The following is a 17,452-nucleotide window of genomic DNA, read 5'->3' as shown; positions in this document are numbered from 1 at the left end:
AATTTGACAATAGCAAAGATAATGAAACAGGATCAGAATCCAATAGCTTTAGATAATTACTGCACAGACACCATGCTCACAAAGGGCCACAAGTAGGCCACACAATACATGAAAGAGGACTTTCTAACCTCGCCACGCTTTTTATGCAGCTCTGTCAGCTCCTCTTGATGTTTAATCCTCAGCTGGGCCATTTCCTGCAATTGAGCTTCATTCCTTGTGCCATCATGCCCTGGACTGGAATTTTAGAGGAGAGATTTCACAAGCTAGAAGTTGATTGCTTCTGAGCCTCTGCCTAGTTAGCCTCATAACAGCATCTCCTGCAATTTCAAATTCGTGTAACTACATTCAGAAATTAAGGTGGAGTTAAAACCCTCCAGGCAACCTCCCTGTATTGAAATTTATTACGAAAGGAACTCTCATGCATATTTGTAAATTCTTCATGGGATGTATAGGCAGACTATTATCCCCCCATTAAAACAGCCAGACCTAGTCAGGCATGACATTTAAATCATCATATAATGCATCCTTCAATAACCCTCTTGAAACTCCCTGTCAAGAAGTATACAAAAATACTTGAGGTCTTTGCATCCTAGAAGTAGGGACACATTCTGCTTTCCTCAAGTCAGCAAACATGTGACTTAACTCTCTTCAGCTACAGGTCTTAATGACAGAAGTAGTTCTTTTGGACAAGAGGAGTACTCTCCAGTACTACTCCATAATCCTCAGCTCAGACTTTCAGTTCGTTTCTTAAAGTTTTTTGTTTCTTTCTCTCTCCTGGAGTTGGGGGTGGAAGGGTTCATTCCTGACCTAGAACTCACCTTTCCCATCATGTTGTTGTACCCATCCCTGTCACGTAATTCTACTTTTTCCTCTCTCAACTGTATGCCTTCAGATATACCATCACCTCCTGACACCATTTCCCTGACTACCCTTCATCAATCCCTTCATCTTTTCTTGCACCTCCCTAAACTTGATCTCCCCACCACAGGACATGCAGAGTTGCTGCTGCTTGCCTTCTGACATAGTCTTTATATTCCAAGAATTTCACTAACTCCCACATGCATTTGAGGTTATACAACAAAACCTCTCTCTTTGGACCTATTCCTCACGGATCTTGTCTTCCTCTCCCCACTTCCTTAGCTCATTTAGCCCTGATCTCCTCCACCTACTCTCACCTCTTTGTGAAAATGTTTTTTCCTTCTAAAGCTTCTTATATCTAGAATATCTTACCTCCATCTTTTTGCCTCTTCCTAAGTCTTCGATGAAAATAATTTAGCCCTTTCCTGTACATGGCAGGTTTTCAATTTCTCTCCTGTTCTGATTGTTACTTTACAAATGTTTAATTTTTCTTCAGAGGATTTGGGGAAGTGCATAAGATGCTACACAAGTTGAGTCCTAACCTAGGGTGAACAAGTCTTACAGCATGCCGTACACCCAATGCTGTCAGTTACTAATTGCATTATTTTTAATTTACAAGTTGTCACTCTACTTATGGAACTACTTTTCAGTCTATTTTTATACATTAGTCTGTTAATGGGGGAGATAGAGCCCATAACACCCTCTCCTCCCAGCATAATTTTATTTAGTTTGGAAGGGTTCCTTGATTTTCCAGGGACTGAGTTCACATTCTTATCACCTACTAAACAGAATTTAGACCCAGTTATTACATTAAGAGTTCCTGATTTTAGGTTAAAACAGAAGCAAGATTAAGTTTTTTTATATAATACCCCAAGGACTGCAAAAACTGCAAGTTTGGGTGCATTTAAAGTGGCTTGTGGAGGGAGCCGATAGAGTCTAGAGTTCTTCAGAAGGCAGCATGTTCCAGGGGATAGGGCAATGGACTGCGAATCAGGGGACCCAAGCTCTATTCCCTGATCTGCTATTGATCTGTTGCAACATCTTGGGAAAGTCATTTGCCCTCTCTGTGCCTCTGTTTCTTCTCCCACACTTTATCTTCTCTACAGAAGTTGTAAGCTCCTTGAGAACTGGTACTGTCCTATTCTGTTTGTACAGCACAGCAGAGTCCTGATCAGGTTGGAGCCACTAGAAACTAATATAAACGATACACTACCCATCACTATAACCAAAATCTCTTATGCTTTTTGGAAGATCACACACAGGAACATGAAGGTCAATTTTTAAAAGATACAATTCAAGCAAATCAACAACTTTTTTAGAAGTTAAAAAAAACAAAACCAGTTTTTCTAAAACAATGAAAATTGGAAAAAAATATAGACATATTAGTAACCCTAAGCAGTAGAAGGAAATGTGCACTGTTTGTTTGTGTACTCATCCTATGTTTGGCACTTGGTGCGAAGAAGAAGAGGGGGAGAGATGGGACGACCTAGCTAATCTGCTCTGAAGACCATAAAATCAGAAAGGAGTCAGAGTGACAGATTAGTGTTCTGAAGGGAAATGAATGCGAGAGAGACTCTTGTAATGTGGTCATGTCAAACTTCCCTCTCTCATTTTAGTTTACATGATAACAAATATTTCTATTTTGCCTGAAACCATACCACCTTGGGTTGTTCTTACATTAGATCTCACAAGCTAAGTAGGTGCAAACCAGGTCACCAATAGAACAAGACGACTAGGTTTTCAGGAAGTGGTGTTGATAACTTATTCTTCCTACCCAGGTAGCACTGACCCAGTGGCCCAATATGGTAATAAGAAGCAATGTATTGCCAGACATCTGCATGTCCAAAAGGTAGTGTAAAAAGTCCTGAGGGAACGTCTGTTATCCTGTGACTTACCAGGTGGAACCAGCCATTCCCCACCCAAGTCTTTAGGGCAGGTAAAGACAGTCTCTCAGAGACCCATGGCTGTGGGATTCACTTCTTATCAACATATACAAGAGTATACTGAGGGCACTTCCAGAGTAAGGCTTAGGCTTTTACTTGTAAGGCTTTGTTTATATGTACTGTAGTCCTCACCCCCATCTTTCCTCTTACACTATTATCCAGTTGGGTGTAGCCTCCCACAAATGAAAGTTGGCTATCGAAGGCACAACTAAGAATCTATTTCAGATGGCAGGGCAGCCTGTTACAATCCCCACAAACATAGCTTTTGCCACAGCAGATACTTGTACAACCTTAAATATTTTGGTCACCAAAGAACCTTTGAGATTTTTCATAAGGCTATCAGCCCGTGTGCTGGTCAATTTCTAACAAGTAATTACACTCTAGTTCAGGGGTAGGCAACCTATGGCACGTGTGCCGAAGGCGGCACGCAAGCTGATTTTCAGTGGCACTCACACTGCCCAGGTCCTGGCCACTGGTCCAGGGGGCTCTGTATTTTAATTTAATTTTAAATGAAGCTTCTTAAACATTTTAAAAAGCTTATTTACTTTTACATACAACAATAGTTTAGTTCTATATTATAGACTTATAGAAAGAGACCTTCTAAAAACATTAAAATGTATTACTGGCACGCGAAACCTTAAAATTAGAGTGAATAACTGAAGACTCAGGCACACCACTTCTGAAAGGTTGCCGACCCCTGCTCTAGTTACTTAATGTTTTGCCTATGGTATGGGTCAAATTCTATTTCAACTAATTACATTCTACTTGCCTAATGTTTCACTTGCAGTTTATGTAGTACATAGTATTATTCATTTCCTATCCTCAACAGCATACAGTGGTTTTACACAACATGTTTTCCACTCTAGAGGTAGCTGCACTTCGTTGGTTGGTGAAGCAATTTGTATGCATTGACTTTATAACTGTCATGAATATTGAAGTCTACTATTGTGCCCTTATTGCAATAATATTGGTCCTGATCTGTTACTGTTCACAGGCTGTCAACACATGGAACTATATGTTGCATTATGTTAGGGAATTGGATTAGTATGGACTCAAATGCAAATAGAACCATCAGCACTATCACCACCTGCAGTACCTGGGTTTTTCCTAAAGCAATAACACTTTCTGAAGCTATTGGCCACCAGGCTTTTTTTGGCATGGGGGGGGTGGGGGTGAGGTGGGATAAGGGGAGAAGAGAATGCACTCTACCACTTCATTTTCCTCCCTATGGAAGTCTTCATGACTCATGAGACCATGAAGCTACCAAGTCTGAAAACCTCTACCTTAAGTACAGACCTGGTCTTTCTCTACAGTGCTTATGAAAGTGGACAAAGTTACTGACTGAAGTGGTATTGTAAACCAACAGTGAGAAGTAGTATGAAAGTTATGGGGCAAATATGTCCAACAGCATAATAGTCCAATTTAGGCCATATCAAATACAGAGGCTGCTAACAAATGACCACATAAATCATTATCTGTCTGAAAATCTATTTGTAAGATAGCTTCCCACAAGAATGGACTTAAACTGGGTAACAATTGCAAGACCTTGTAATGAAGTGGTCTACAACCTAATCTAGGTTTATCAGGAGCTATTGGAATATTTGGTTCCAAGTTACTGTAGTAATCTAGAGAGACTGGATGTATATGCATGAATTTTAGTGTATGAGAGACAGCTGACTGAAACGTTCATCTCGATTGAAAAAGAACTCCAAGTACCTGATCTCATGTCTGCTTTGCAAGTCATACTTTTCTGCTTGCAGCTTATCAGCCAGCACAGCATGGAGATCAGTCTTCTCTAGCAACTTGTTATCTAACAGGACAAGAAAGTACAATTAAAAAACAAGTGAGGAGCAAAACCAGCTCTCTCCATTTATAAGATTTCAGGATCTTGTAGTTAATCCTACACCAACTCATCATATGATACTATGTCACACTGTGATACACACACCCCGTTTTGACTTTGGTAGACAGTGGTTTTATTCCTACTCAGGCTTAGATAACCTCTCAGAAACTGAAAAAGTAGAGACTAATTCTGCAAAGTTTTATTCAGAAGTAGTCCTTACTCATATGTACTGCTATTGATAAATGTAGGACTTCTCATGGGAATACAGGTTTGAAGAATCCATCCTTGAACTCATCCCAGGCAAAGGCAACCAAAGTGCAGCCTATAGAACACAACCAACCCTCTAATATTTGTAATACAGCCCTAGAACACTATTTCACACTACAGGGGAAAAAAAGTAACAAGTTAGGGTTAGCATGGTAGCACAACAGTTGGGGACCAGCCATTTGCTTCTATTTGCTCATGTTGCAACTACAGGTAAAAGAGATGGCCAAAAAACAAGCTCAAAGTGAAAAGCAACTGTATTGGACAAGACCAACACTACAGACTTAACACTCCCAACTAAAAGTCAGTACAGGCAACACTAGTGCTGGCTTCACTCCAACAAATACCAGAACAATGCCTTAGAGGAAGTACCTTAAAAGATGAAAAGATACTGCTCATACCATCCACAGTGCAGATGGATTGAACTGAAACCAGCTTGTCTCTCATATTAAACGTGAAATACTACACTTAAGCATCAACAAACCAGTGCTTTTGTCTTTCATTATATGCAGTGAACAGTAATGATCATGGTTAAGGTTGCCCAACATTTTCAATTATATCCCCATTTTCAGGTGCTTATAACGTTAACAACTTTGGGAACTGTGGGATGCAGCGGGCACCAACACTGCTATAGTTAGAAGTATGCTACTGAGGTTGCAGAACATAACTGTGGTTCGTTACACACACTTACACTGGAGGATGATCTCTTCAAAGGCCTGTCTCTGCAGCCGGTCGCGGCGCCTCAGCTCCTCTGCAATGTGTCGTTTCCACGTGGGGAAAGTAGCTGCTTTGAGCCCAGAAGTCATCTCACCAGCACTGGCCTCAGCGTCCCGGTTTTCTACTGCGCTGAGCGGAACCAGGCTAAGCAAGTTACTCCTGCCACAAACACCCTCGCACGCAGAGCCTTGCGACTTCCCAGTGCTCAGGACCTCGTGGTTTCTGGAGGGGCCAGAAGGGCGCACAGGCAGAGAGAGACGCAGACGGGACCAGGGCCACTGTAGTGGGGAGGGAGCAGGGAACACACTCGGGCAGGGAAGAGAAATGCAGACTGCGGGGGTTGAGTAAGGGCAGGACACACTGACGGAGGGGGAAAGGGGGGGCACACAGTCTGAGCAGGGCAACAGGGGGCAGAGCCGGGGGAGGGGTTAGCGAAGTGGTCAACTACCAGCAGGGCGGGGAGATGGGGCAGGTGGGGGGGAGCAGGGCGCACAGCCTGGGCGGGGCAAAGGGCACCTGGCAGCAGGGCGGGCGGAGAGGACAGTGACAGACTCGGGAGAGGTCTAGGGACGAGCCGGGCGCGGCAGGGCCCGGCTCCCCGGATGTTTCGGACAGGCGGAGGCCTCACCACCACTCCCTAGCCTGGACACAGCCACTGTCCCGCTCGGCCGCGCCCCACCGGCGCCATTCTCCCGAGATGCACATCACCGGGGGCCTGAGCGCTCCGCGTCGCACAATAAAGCCGTTGCCGGCTGCCTCCGCCGCCGCCGGGCTACCCGGCCCGGACAGCAGCCGCCTCCAGTCAGAGCCCTAGCGGACATCGCAGGCTCTGCCAGCACAGGCGGCGCCTTCACTGGGCTCGCTACGGGCGAGTCACAATCGCTATCCGGCGAACACGCTGGCCACCTCAGCACAACATGGTAAGTCGGGGGAGGGCCTCCCCGAGCCGCCATTTTAGAGGCGGTACCGATAGACGGGCTCTCACCGCGCCGCCATCTTGAAGGTGGCACAAATAGAGGAAGGTCGCCGCCATCTTGGGGGTGGCGCCAAAAGCCGCAGAGAAACGGGGTCGGGGTTTGACCTGCCTAGACACTTCGCCCGTTAACGGAACCGCCCCGCCTGCTTCCTGTGGGGCTGGGCGCAGGCCCGACGGACCTCTTCAGGCCGGTGTAGCGCTTGCGGGGCAGACCAGGCCCGGTGTCGCTGTCTCCTGCTGTCGGGGTGTGGCTGTGGCGAGGTGTGCCGGGTCCGTGGTGGACCCTCTGCCCGTGTGGCCTCTCGGCTGGAGATACCAGGGGGTGATGGTTTGTGGTGTCCTGTGGCGGGGGGAGTGGTGTGCTGCAAATAAAAGTACAGGACTTATATTTTAATATCAGTAATCTTACCTTTCTAATGCGCTGGATGTGCCTCGCCGCAGCCCCTGAGCTGGGAAGGGGGAGGGTCTCCCTCTCCTACAGCAACCACTGGCCTGTGGCTGGAAAGGAGTTTGAGGGAGGGGGGTGTCTCTCCCTTGCCCCAATAGTCACAGAGCTGAGGCTGGGGGAAAGGGCCCTCTCTCCCTGACAGCTGCAGTCTTGGAGCTGGGGAAAGTTGCCTCTTTCTCTGGCCACCACAGCCCTGCATGTCCCAAATTCTCCACACCCCTTCTTCTCACCCCACTGCCCCCTCCCAGCTATTCCCATTCCCCTGTGGGCCACCACTTCACCTTACATGTGCATCTTTTCTAGGGTCCAGGCACAGAATTAGTGGAGTCATATCACACCTGCCTGGCTCCATCAGTTAGGTGGGTGGCCCTTCTTTCTCCTGTGTGTGGCCACCCAGGCACGGACCTGAGAAGGAAATATCATGGACCACCTGAGTGGAGCTGTTCCGCGCACCACAGTTTGCGAACCTCTGGTGTAGACATAGCCTTAGTGATCCTCATAGTGCTGGCATAGTTATATCATTCAACTAGCTAATTTTGCTGGGGGAACCAGTATCAGCTGTCCCACCAAAAGCACTTTTTCTCTACTATAAGCTGTCGCTACACACTGGGAGGGTTTGCAATTATAGGTATACAGGCAAAGCCTTTCTAGTATGGACCTGACTAGGTGAGAGTGGATAACGGATGTTGGAGGAGAAAAAAGCTACTTTAAAAAAAAAATCACAACTGTCATACAGTAAAGTCCTCTGATGGAAAAGAAGCTAGAATGAAGTACAGAGGAGATGCCATGGGTCATCTATCTATGCTGGAGTAGCTTCTGTTGTGTTAATTTAGATAGTAACATAATCCAGTTCATGTCCAACATTAAACATGGTCGGGTTTGGTATACAGAGACCACAGCTTGTTTCATACCATGTCAAATACACCATAAAAAACTTTTAAAATGTTTATTAAAGATACAGAAAAGAAAGAAAAAGTTAAAGCATTTGAAATGTGAAGTGTTAAGTAAGGTTTTAATTTTAACATTTCTTGCTCCCTTTTCCTTCAGATGGAGAGAGTTTTTAAAAGGAAAACTTCCTTTTTTTTACAGTCTCTTAGATAATTTCAAAAGTAGCAATAACTGCCTTTTTGGGGAAAAGAAGTTAGTTGGGATGAGTTGGAACTGTTATTATTAAAGTCTGGTCCCATTTCATCACAGGTGGCCAGGTCTCTCTGGGCCGATCTGGTTATGCTCTCTCAGGATTAGGATGAAGAAGGTTCAGGGTCCCAGGCAATGTTGAAGCTAGCTCCAGGAGCCTTAGGGGGGAAGGATAGCTCAGTGGTTTGAGCATTTGCCTGCTTAAACCTAGGGTTGTGAGTTCAATCCTTGAGGAGGTCATTTAGGGATCTGGGACAAAAATCTGGCTGGGAATTGGTCCTGCTTTGAGTAGGGGGTTGGACTAGATGACCTCCTGAGGACCCTTCCAACCCTGATATTCTATCTGTTCTGTGGTTCCCAGTCTTTCTCTTTAAGGACTCACAAAGGAAATGGTGGATTGAATAGCCAATCTTTTCATTATTCTGCCCACCAGTTAGGCCTAATATCCATCACACCAATTTTGGTTCATTAATTTCTGATTTCCCATCTTCTGTTTTTACCAGGCATTATTTCAACATAGTCCTTGAATTATATTAATGTGGCCTTTTTTTTTTTTTTTTCTTTTTTTGGACTAACTTAGTCCCTCTGTCTGGTTCTCTTGCACCTGTTCATAATGTTCATTAATGAAAGCAACTTGACTTATAATAATAAATGTAAATAGAAAGTATTGTAACATTTTATGACCTTTTATATACTTCACAGCTGCACTCACAAATAGGGTAAAATTATAGGCCCAATTATTACAACACTGCCCGCTGCCAGACACTGCACGTTTATGGCAGGAAGCCACAGACAAACCACGTAGATGGACAGTAGCAGGATTATCTGCCATTCAACAGGATCATAGAGGAGGCTGATGGTAGCTCACACTTTTCCCTTCCATATCCTTGGAAACCATGGGAAGACTGAGAGCAGTTAGGGGGCTGGTGCGCCTATCATGCTATTATCATCTCATTGTTTCTTTGTACTTCCATGTATGTCTCTCTGGGGTAGGGACTATCCTTTTGTTCTGTGTTTGTACAGCACTTGGCACAGTGGGCTCCTGGTCCATGATTAGGGCTAGTGTGTGCTACAATAATGGCCCCCCACGCCTCAGAGAGCAGGGATCCTACAACTGAAATTCCACAATGTGACCAAGATTTTCCAATATGTGAGTTCCTAAAGGTAAACACGTGAAGATTTAGGATCCTAAAAAAGTGAACAATTTAAAAGCACTGAATAGCTCCCTTTGAAGTAATTGACTTCAACAGGGACTACTGAATGCTCAGCTCTTCTGAAACTCAGGTCCCTTCTTTAGGATCCAGATGTGGTCACCCAGTCTTTACAAATTTTGGCCTATTCTTCTTGAGATTGCTCAGCTTTCATTCCTTCTGTGCGTGAATCAGGCTTTATAAATTCAAGTAAACTCAAAATAAGGATATTTGAAACCATTAACAAAACTTATCTTGTCCAGCAGGCAATCTGTGAGTGATGAGAGGGCACAGAGGCATTTGGAGCAACTACTGGCTAATTTTTAATAGGTGGGGGGGGGGGGGGAACCAAACATTTCAACAAGCATGATTCAAAGTGTACATAAATAGGTTCCCCAAGAACAAAACAAAGGCTTTGTTGTTTTTTCGCAAAGCCAAGAAGTACATGACACTTTACTGGGGTTTGGATGAAATAAATAACTGGTGCATGTGTGTCATGGAGCGTGTGCTCCAGTCTGATTGCTGTGACTCTCTCAGTAATTTGCATGCCTTCACATTTTATTTTTAAGCAAGATGATTAATGCATATGAAACAAGTTCATGCAAACAGTTACTGAAAATCAGTACACTAGTTGAAGGGTTGTGTGCTGAATGCTCCAAAAAGGAAAGGTTAAATGAGTGTCAGTCAAGATTCCCTGAGCCTGGCCTGGATCCACCAAGGTACTTAAGTGCCTAACCCCTGATTTAGGTGCCACTCAAATCCACAAAACTCCCACTTGGCTGCTGCCAATCTGTAGTGCCTAAACTCACTTGGTGCTTCCATTTCTTCTGTAAAAGTTCCCAAGCACCTATGTTTTGCCTCTGGCCATGCACTCTGCTGCCTCCCTCTAGGGGTCACACATCTCCTGCTTGAGCCCCAGAGCAATCCAGGAATAGGGTCCGGGGAGTGGGGGGGAAGGGGGGATGGAGATAGCTATTCAGCCACCTGATTTATGTGCAGGGCCCATCCCATTCGGGTGCTCAGAGGCTGCCTAACTCCACAGCAAACTGCCACGGGGAGGAGACAGACCCGGGGCGCTGGAACAGAGATCCATGGCCCCCTCACTTAAAAGCCCTCCCCAAGCAATGCAGGGAGGTGGAGGAGAGGAGTGAGTGGGGGGGCATTATTTGTCAAGTGCTAAGACTAGGTGCAGCAGTGAACAAGACAGTGGGCCAGACTATCTGCCCTCTGGGCATGTTCACGGTGGGGACATGTACTGCAAAGATCCTCCATGCAGTACTGCTCTAGGCCAGCCACAGTGCCTGTGCTCAGAAAAGTGCAGGGACTGCTCCCTTTGTGTTCCTGGGGTGGGTGATGCCTATCTACAGCAGCCTAACCTAATTTAAGAGATGTTGCCATCCACGCACCACTCCTGTACTACAGGAAGCTCAGGGAGGGATTATACTTTACAAAGCCATAAACCTGCCACCCCATGTACTATCTGAGGCATAATGCCCCCTCTAAAGGCACAATCAAATTCCAAATGAGAACTGTCCCTGCGTCTAATTGCTTACAATCTAATAGCCAGACAGCAAAAACTGGGTATCCAAATATGTTCTCATTGTCAAGTCAGCCTGTGGAACTTGTAGCCACAGGAGGAGGCATGCACCACAGGTGACTTTTAAAAGGACTGTATTTGTGTATCTTCTATAACAACACATGCAGCTCTGCAGGCTAAGGCAAGGGGGAGAAGCTCATGTTTCTGGGCATAAGCTGTGCCTCAGTGGCCTGCAGAAGAAAAAGCTTTGTCCACTTAGTGCAGTGCATCCTTGAACAGGTTTATTATAGGGGAGGTTTCCCCTTCCTCAGAAACTAAGTGCATTGGCACTTCTGCCCCCTGCTTCCTAAGGTTATCTTATCTTTCAGCCTCCTGTCTAAACTAGCACTGTATCCACCACCTTCTCCTACCCAGCCTCTCCCATTTCAATTGAGCCTCCATCTCTTGTTCATCCTTTTGCTGCCTCTATTGGGGACCCCTCTGACTCTTCTCCATTCTGCCGGACTGCCTCTCACTTCACTTAGGCTGCCTCTATACTGCTGGCTAGGGGTGTGAATCCCAGCTCATGTACACACACTCATGCTAATTCAGGAAGTGCAAGTATAAATAGTGCAGCTGCGGTAGCACAGGTAGTGCCAGCGGTGGCACATATGTACATTCAGGTGGGTTTGTACTTGGCACGGCTAAACTGTGCCTCCGCTTGCCATGCCACTGCAGATATACTCCTATTTATCTTTGCACCAGCTCTCATTGAATATGTCTACACAAGCTGGACTCACTCCCACCGCGTGTAGAGTAGACATAATTTTAGACTCTCCTCCCAAAGTTTCTTTTCCCCTTCTCTTTCCTGGCCACATCTCTCTCTTTCCCCGCATTTCCTCCCTGCTCCTGAAGCGCAGCACTCATTCCCCAAATGGCTACCATCTCACATGACTTTGAATGGGTCAGTAAAAACAGGCTGCCATCTTATGATGCAGGAGATTAACTTTTACTCTGTATATGTGCAGTGTCTAGCAAAGTAGAGCCCAGAGCTTGGTTAGGGTCTCCAGGTACCACTACAGTCATAATAATCACCACCTACGCATTTAGCAAAATTCCATAACTTGAATAAAATCTTGATATTCTTGAAATCTAGGCTTGGCGAGCACATTTACATGGCTATGGTGGTGTCTTCTGCAGTAAGGGGTTATTGAGAATGGAGCCTTGACTACAGTTCTCTAAATACACCTTTTGGTACAGCATCAGTCAGCACAACATTAGAATCCAGCTTGAGCCGTTGCCTATAGCGTGTTCTTTTGATTGCAGCAATTGAGTTTCTTTGGGCAAAACTAGCTTTTGTTCATCTTTAGTAGCTGAAATCAAATTAAGCTAAACTGAGAACGAAATAAGCACAGTGGTAATTAAGAACAAATTCATGCACATCACATTCTAAATCAGCAGATAATTCTGCGTGGGTGAACCAACTCCTGCACTGAGTGTAACTCGCAGCTTTTGTTTTGCTGCTCTTGGGAGCTGGCGCAAAGATGAGCTGTAAATAAAATTAATAATACAAGATAATGGCAATAAACCGAGAGCAAACGTTCGTGGCAATTTTGTACTCAGGATTCATTTTGTGTTCTGTTTCAGCATGAAGTACATGATGGAAAAATATGGTTAATTACAGCTGGACCTAAACACTTCTTCTGCCATCCCGGGTTGGACTATACCAAAATGCCTCTGTGCAGTGGGAAAGTTTTGACTTCACATCATGTAATGCTACCAATCAGTTCAATATCCTTAACAGAACCTGTTCTAAAATGGTTCTGTTGACAGCTGTATATGAAAAAAATGTAACATAGGCAACAAAGGAAATGGATAATGAGATTTTTTCATATACCGAACAACTGGTATGAATAATAAGCTGGTAAGTGCTTACATATATAGAAAATAACATCTTGTGCCTCTGCAGCTCACACTTTCTCTACACTGGAGAAATGTGCTATGCTCAGCACCTGTTTGGAACCCTAGCACTCATGTAACGTGTCCACATCCAAAATTGCTAGCAGGAATGCATAGGTGATCACACTGCCATTGGGGTTGCAGATGTGAACAGCTGGCGTAATGTGATACTGTCCCAGCTGCATTTCACTGCTCATTCAGCTGCGCATAGTATGCAGCAAAGCCTGTGTCCTCCCTTGTACAGTTTATTGCGTATCTGACCCTGGCTGTAACAAATGTTATACAGAACACAACTGGCAGGTAATAGACCGCATTGTAGATGGCAGTGTTACTGCAGGCTGGGAGGCCCCTTTACTTTGCAATATAAGACATCCAAATGCACAATCCACCACACTGCACCTACTGATTCTGTAGTTTGGTTTCATGACCTAGAGAAGCAGTGGCTGTGCAGATTATTTGAGACTCACAATAGGGAGGAAGACCCTTTGAATATTAATATTGAGGGGTGGTAATGTGGACTTCTCAGGAGCAGATAGAGGGGAAAAGAATTTAAAAAAAAAATTTTTGGCATCATGCACTTTGCCTGTCCATCCTGCATACACGTCCTAGCCACAATTATCAACTAAGACTTGCATCACCACGCATGGTAGCCTCAAGTCCTTTGTCCAACATGAAGAGATTTGCAGATAGTCCTTGGACAGCTTGGCTAGTTAGATGTCCCTGCAATTCTACATCTTTCCACACACAAATATCTGAGCCCCCAGAAAATACACCTTTTGTGCAAACATCTCAAAGTGTTTTAGAAAGCTAGGTATTAACCTTGCATTGTAAAGATAAACTGAAGCCCAAAGGTTAACTGACTTGCATTAGGTCATTAGTGAATCAAGTGGCAGAGTCAAGACCAGTGCTTAGCATCAGGTCATCTGGGTTCTAACCAGCAAGGTTAGTATGTGGACATTGTCTACCTGCTTTTTTATAGTCCTTAAGTCTCCCCTGGTTTCTCTTTTCTTCCTAAACTCAACTCTTTCTTCTAGATATTTTTATACAACATTCGCCTTACATGAAGGGAACAATACTATCTTACTGTAATATTGGCAATAGCTCTTGCAACTCTCATTCTATACTGGGGAGGTCAGGTAAGCTTGTTTTGGAGACTTTAGTCTTGGCCAAGAACCAGGCTTTTAACAACTTATGGTATTCCATAATATCACATACAGTAGCTGAAAACTTGAAGCATTTCTGACAGCTGGAGCTCCATGGAAATTAGCACAGTAAGGGAATGTAGCTAATTTTGAGGACTAGAAAATACGAGAACTGTGTAGTTAGGGGAATATATTTGAGGGAAATCAGTTGTTTTTTCAACAACTTGCTCCTTTCTCTCACAATATTTATAACAATTTAATGGGAAAATAACTGGGATAACAGCAGAGTATGGCAAAAGCAGCCTTTTTGGCTGGGAGAGAGTAACTCAGCTTGGTCAATAGTGACCCCTCTTTAAAATGAGCAGCTTTTGTGGACCAACTTCTGGAGTCCTATTTAGTTCAGAAAGATAGCAGGATGGAAGCAATGAAGGACATCTTCAGGGCTCTAGACAAGATGGGAAGAGAAGCCATGAAAAGAACCACCACAGTACTAGGGTGTGTGAAATTCATATCTATTTCCTTTTTAGATATAGGATGAGTACTTGGAAAGAGTCCCAGCTAGTTTATTGAGGCTGTATCCTAAGAGCAGTTGACCTTGTCACAAAGATAAAAGCAGAATGTCTCCTCTTCCTCCCAGGAGCTGCTCTTCACAGGTAGTCTACCTTTCCCATATTTCTACCATCTCTCCTGCAGAGCTCTGAAGATCCATTTCCCCTGGCTTTAACACTCCCTTGCCCACACATAACTATACTGCAGCTGCCATCATTCCAGCCAAGGAAGAAAAGTAGATGGGACTCCCTACAGAACCTTGCTGATGTCCCTTATCTAACTCTAGGAACCAGTGATTAGCAGAGTTTTCTCCCTCAGGCTTGGTGCACAGCCTCACCCTGTCTTTAGTTATATGCCTCATTGGAGGTTTGACCTGCCATTCCAGATTCAGGTACTGAGTTGGTCCAACCCACTTTCATCTAAAGAGGCAGCATATGCAAACTTTTTCATTGGTACCAAATTCCAGCATTAAAAGTAGCCAGACGCTGTGCTGCTTGTAAGGGTATCTCCACTTGGAGAGGCTAGTTTTGCTCTGTCTCAGTATTTCATTTTCTTTAATATGAGAAGTGACTTTTTTAGGCTCCAGTGTCTCACTGGGAAAACACTGACACTGTGTACAAAGCTTTGTCTGTTGGCTCACTGCTCATTATCAGTGGGTAAAAGCTTTTCGTAGAACATCTAGCAGAAGTCCCCATCCCCCCACATATACTAATGCACCTTGGTTTTCAAAAGGAAAATTATTTTCACTCTTCATATTAGACAATAAAATCACCACTTCAAGCAGGTTAATTCCAAGGCAGTGCCAGGAGCTGTATGAATTCCCCAGAGTCTGAAATGGAGAAGTGAAAGAAAAACATGCCTCATCCATTGAATCTTCCAACAAATTTTTAGGTTTCTACAGGGAAGACCCTGTTAAATAAAAGAGGACGGTTAAAGAAATTAGTGAGTGTAGGGGAGCAGGTGCTTCACAAAAAATATATCCACTGGAGAGAAATCAGTCCTGGGAAGAATTTTGTATGCATGGACCGCTCTCCCACATCCACCTCCCCAAATCTGCTAGGCCTGGGCTGCTCCAGGAAAATCTAGACCTATCTTTCAGCAAGTGCCATTATCACCAATTAAGCATGAATGTAGATTGGGTTCAAGCATTTTTACCACAGTCATAAAACCTGTTCTGCAAAAAAAGGTAGATATAAACCTGAGTCCTATGTACACAAGTACAGCTGCATTGCTACTGGAGGAAATCACCCTAATGCAGATGCTTTGTGGAGGAGAGGATAACAAATCAACAATATCAAATCTTCCAAGTTATTCCTTCCTGGCCTTCCTGGTGCATTTGATCCTTTCTGGTGTCTCAAAATAAGTGACTCTGGGCAGGGACTATTTTCATTTAGTGAGTTGCAGAGCACTAAACTAATATGAAGTAAATAAGACAGGTAATAAGGGACGGTTAGAAATGAGTCTAATCTTTATTTTTTTAGTAATGAACAGGGAACAGTAGCAACGATCAAGTCACAAATAGGCCCAGCATCACTGTAAACCACTGCACTAGTACTTAACATGGATATAGAAATTACAGATATGTTAACATGATTAGTTCTCAGGCAATGATCAAAATTACAATAAGGTCAGCATGAAACTAATAGGATGCTACTAAACCAACCAGCCAAATGTCCTTCAAAGTAGAGTGACTCCCATAAAAACAAAAATAAAATGGCTGGAATGACTGATTTCCCCTCAGGTCTACATTTCTAGACCATACGTGGGCCCAATCTACCACTCCCATTCCTGCGTGTAGTTCTGCCCTTTCACTCTTCCCCAGGATGTTTTTGTGAAGGAAGAACAGCACTAGTTGCTAAAAACAAGAGCTGCAGTTCCAGGGAACAAATCCTCATACTCTCCATGGATGCCTGTATCCGGTGGATGCCTGTACACAGCTTGGGGTTCCCACAAGAGACAAGGCTGAAACCTTATATGATGTGACACTCTTAAATGTCCATTGTTCAAACTCTTTCCCAGCCTCCCCTGACTCCTTGCTCCATTGGAGTGACCTGCTCTGGGAGCTGTACCGCTGTCAAGATGCTTCCTTTGGAGTAACTGTCACTCAGGATTGGGATTTTGGAACTCGAGAAAAAGGTTTTCGTTTGTTTGTGCAGGGGGCTCTTTCCATCCACCCACCCCATGTGTTTGTCCTTATGTCCTTCCTCTTCTCCAAAAGAGTATTAAGGTATTTAATGCCTTGCCTCCTAGATTAAGTACCAAAGTGACACTGCAGAAGGTTAACTGGGAACCTTGTCTTCTTGCATTTGTCATTGTTGTCCTGTCTCTTCTTCATCTGAACAACTTGTGCTTAATTTCTCAGCTAGAAGACTTTTATAATGATAAAGAGAGAGAGAGAGAGAGACACTCTCAAAAATAGAATGCCCCAGTCCTTTCAACACCAGACCAGAGGATAGTAATGTGAACAAAGTGGTAATCTTGTTTCTTCCCTCTAGGGTTCCTCCCAGGATGCCATCTGCCATGTTGCAGTCACTGTGGAGACAAGAAAAGACACTAGTCCCTCAGCTTATCTACTGCTGCTTCTGTATACTGGATAACTTACCAGAGACATGAGCAGACATAGCACATCTTGTGTTCCCCTTCTTGTCCCATACCCATGTTTCTCCCCCTCACTTCATCCTCTTCCCCACTTTCTGTGATCTGTCCACTTGCCTTTCCAGTCCCTCTTGTTAACACAAAAACTTCACTAAGTCCCCTTTTTATTTTAATAAAGGGCAAAACTCAAAGGATGGTCCAATTAAATAAATGCTCTTAGATGGAGCTTTCTTTATTATTTCAAGTGGCAGCTTGATGTGTATTTCTGGACAACAGCACTGCCTAGATTGGTAAGTATTTTCAACTGATCAGTAC

At 44.2% G+C, this 17,452-nt stretch overlaps 2 protein-coding genes across 8 annotated transcripts in view; both read right to left on the bottom strand.

Moving 5' to 3' along the window:
• The window catches only part of ATG16L1 (autophagy related 16 like 1), a 28,445-nt gene extending 22,109 nt beyond the window's left edge, over positions 1-6,336 (bottom strand). For all 3 annotated transcript variants that reach the window (XM_050965265.1, XM_050965266.1, XM_050965267.1), the window contains exons 1-4: positions 6,254-6,336; positions 5,600-5,847; positions 4,518-4,611; positions 129-234 (exon numbers count right to left, since the gene is read on the bottom strand). In XM_050965265.1, coding sequence (XP_050821222.1) covers positions 129-234; positions 4,518-4,611; positions 5,600-5,714 — 315 coding nt within the window. In that variant the 5' untranslated portion in view covers positions 5,715-5,847; positions 6,254-6,336. The remainder of the gene's footprint in view (positions 1-128; positions 235-4,517; positions 4,612-5,599; positions 5,848-6,253) is intronic.
• A 3,336-nt stretch (positions 6,337-9,672) lies between these two features.
• Positions 9,673-17,452, bottom strand: part of INPP5D (inositol polyphosphate-5-phosphatase D) — an 88,214-nt gene continuing 80,434 nt past the window's right edge. For all 5 annotated transcript variants that reach the window (XM_050965253.1, XM_050965250.1, XM_050965252.1 and 2 more), the window contains one exon: positions 9,673-17,074. In XM_050965253.1, coding sequence (XP_050821210.1) covers positions 17,072-17,074 — 3 coding nt within the window. In that variant the 3' untranslated portion in view covers positions 9,673-17,071. The remainder of the gene's footprint in view (positions 17,075-17,452) is intronic.

Source organism: Gopherus flavomarginatus, chromosome 8 (assembly GCF_025201925.1).
Source record: "Gopherus flavomarginatus isolate rGopFla2 chromosome 8, rGopFla2.mat.asm, whole genome shotgun sequence".
NCBI lineage: Eukaryota > Metazoa > Chordata > Testudines > Testudinidae > Gopherus > Gopherus flavomarginatus.
The sequence above is the reverse complement of the archived record's forward strand: the minus strand, read 5'-3'. Positions and strand labels throughout refer to the sequence as shown.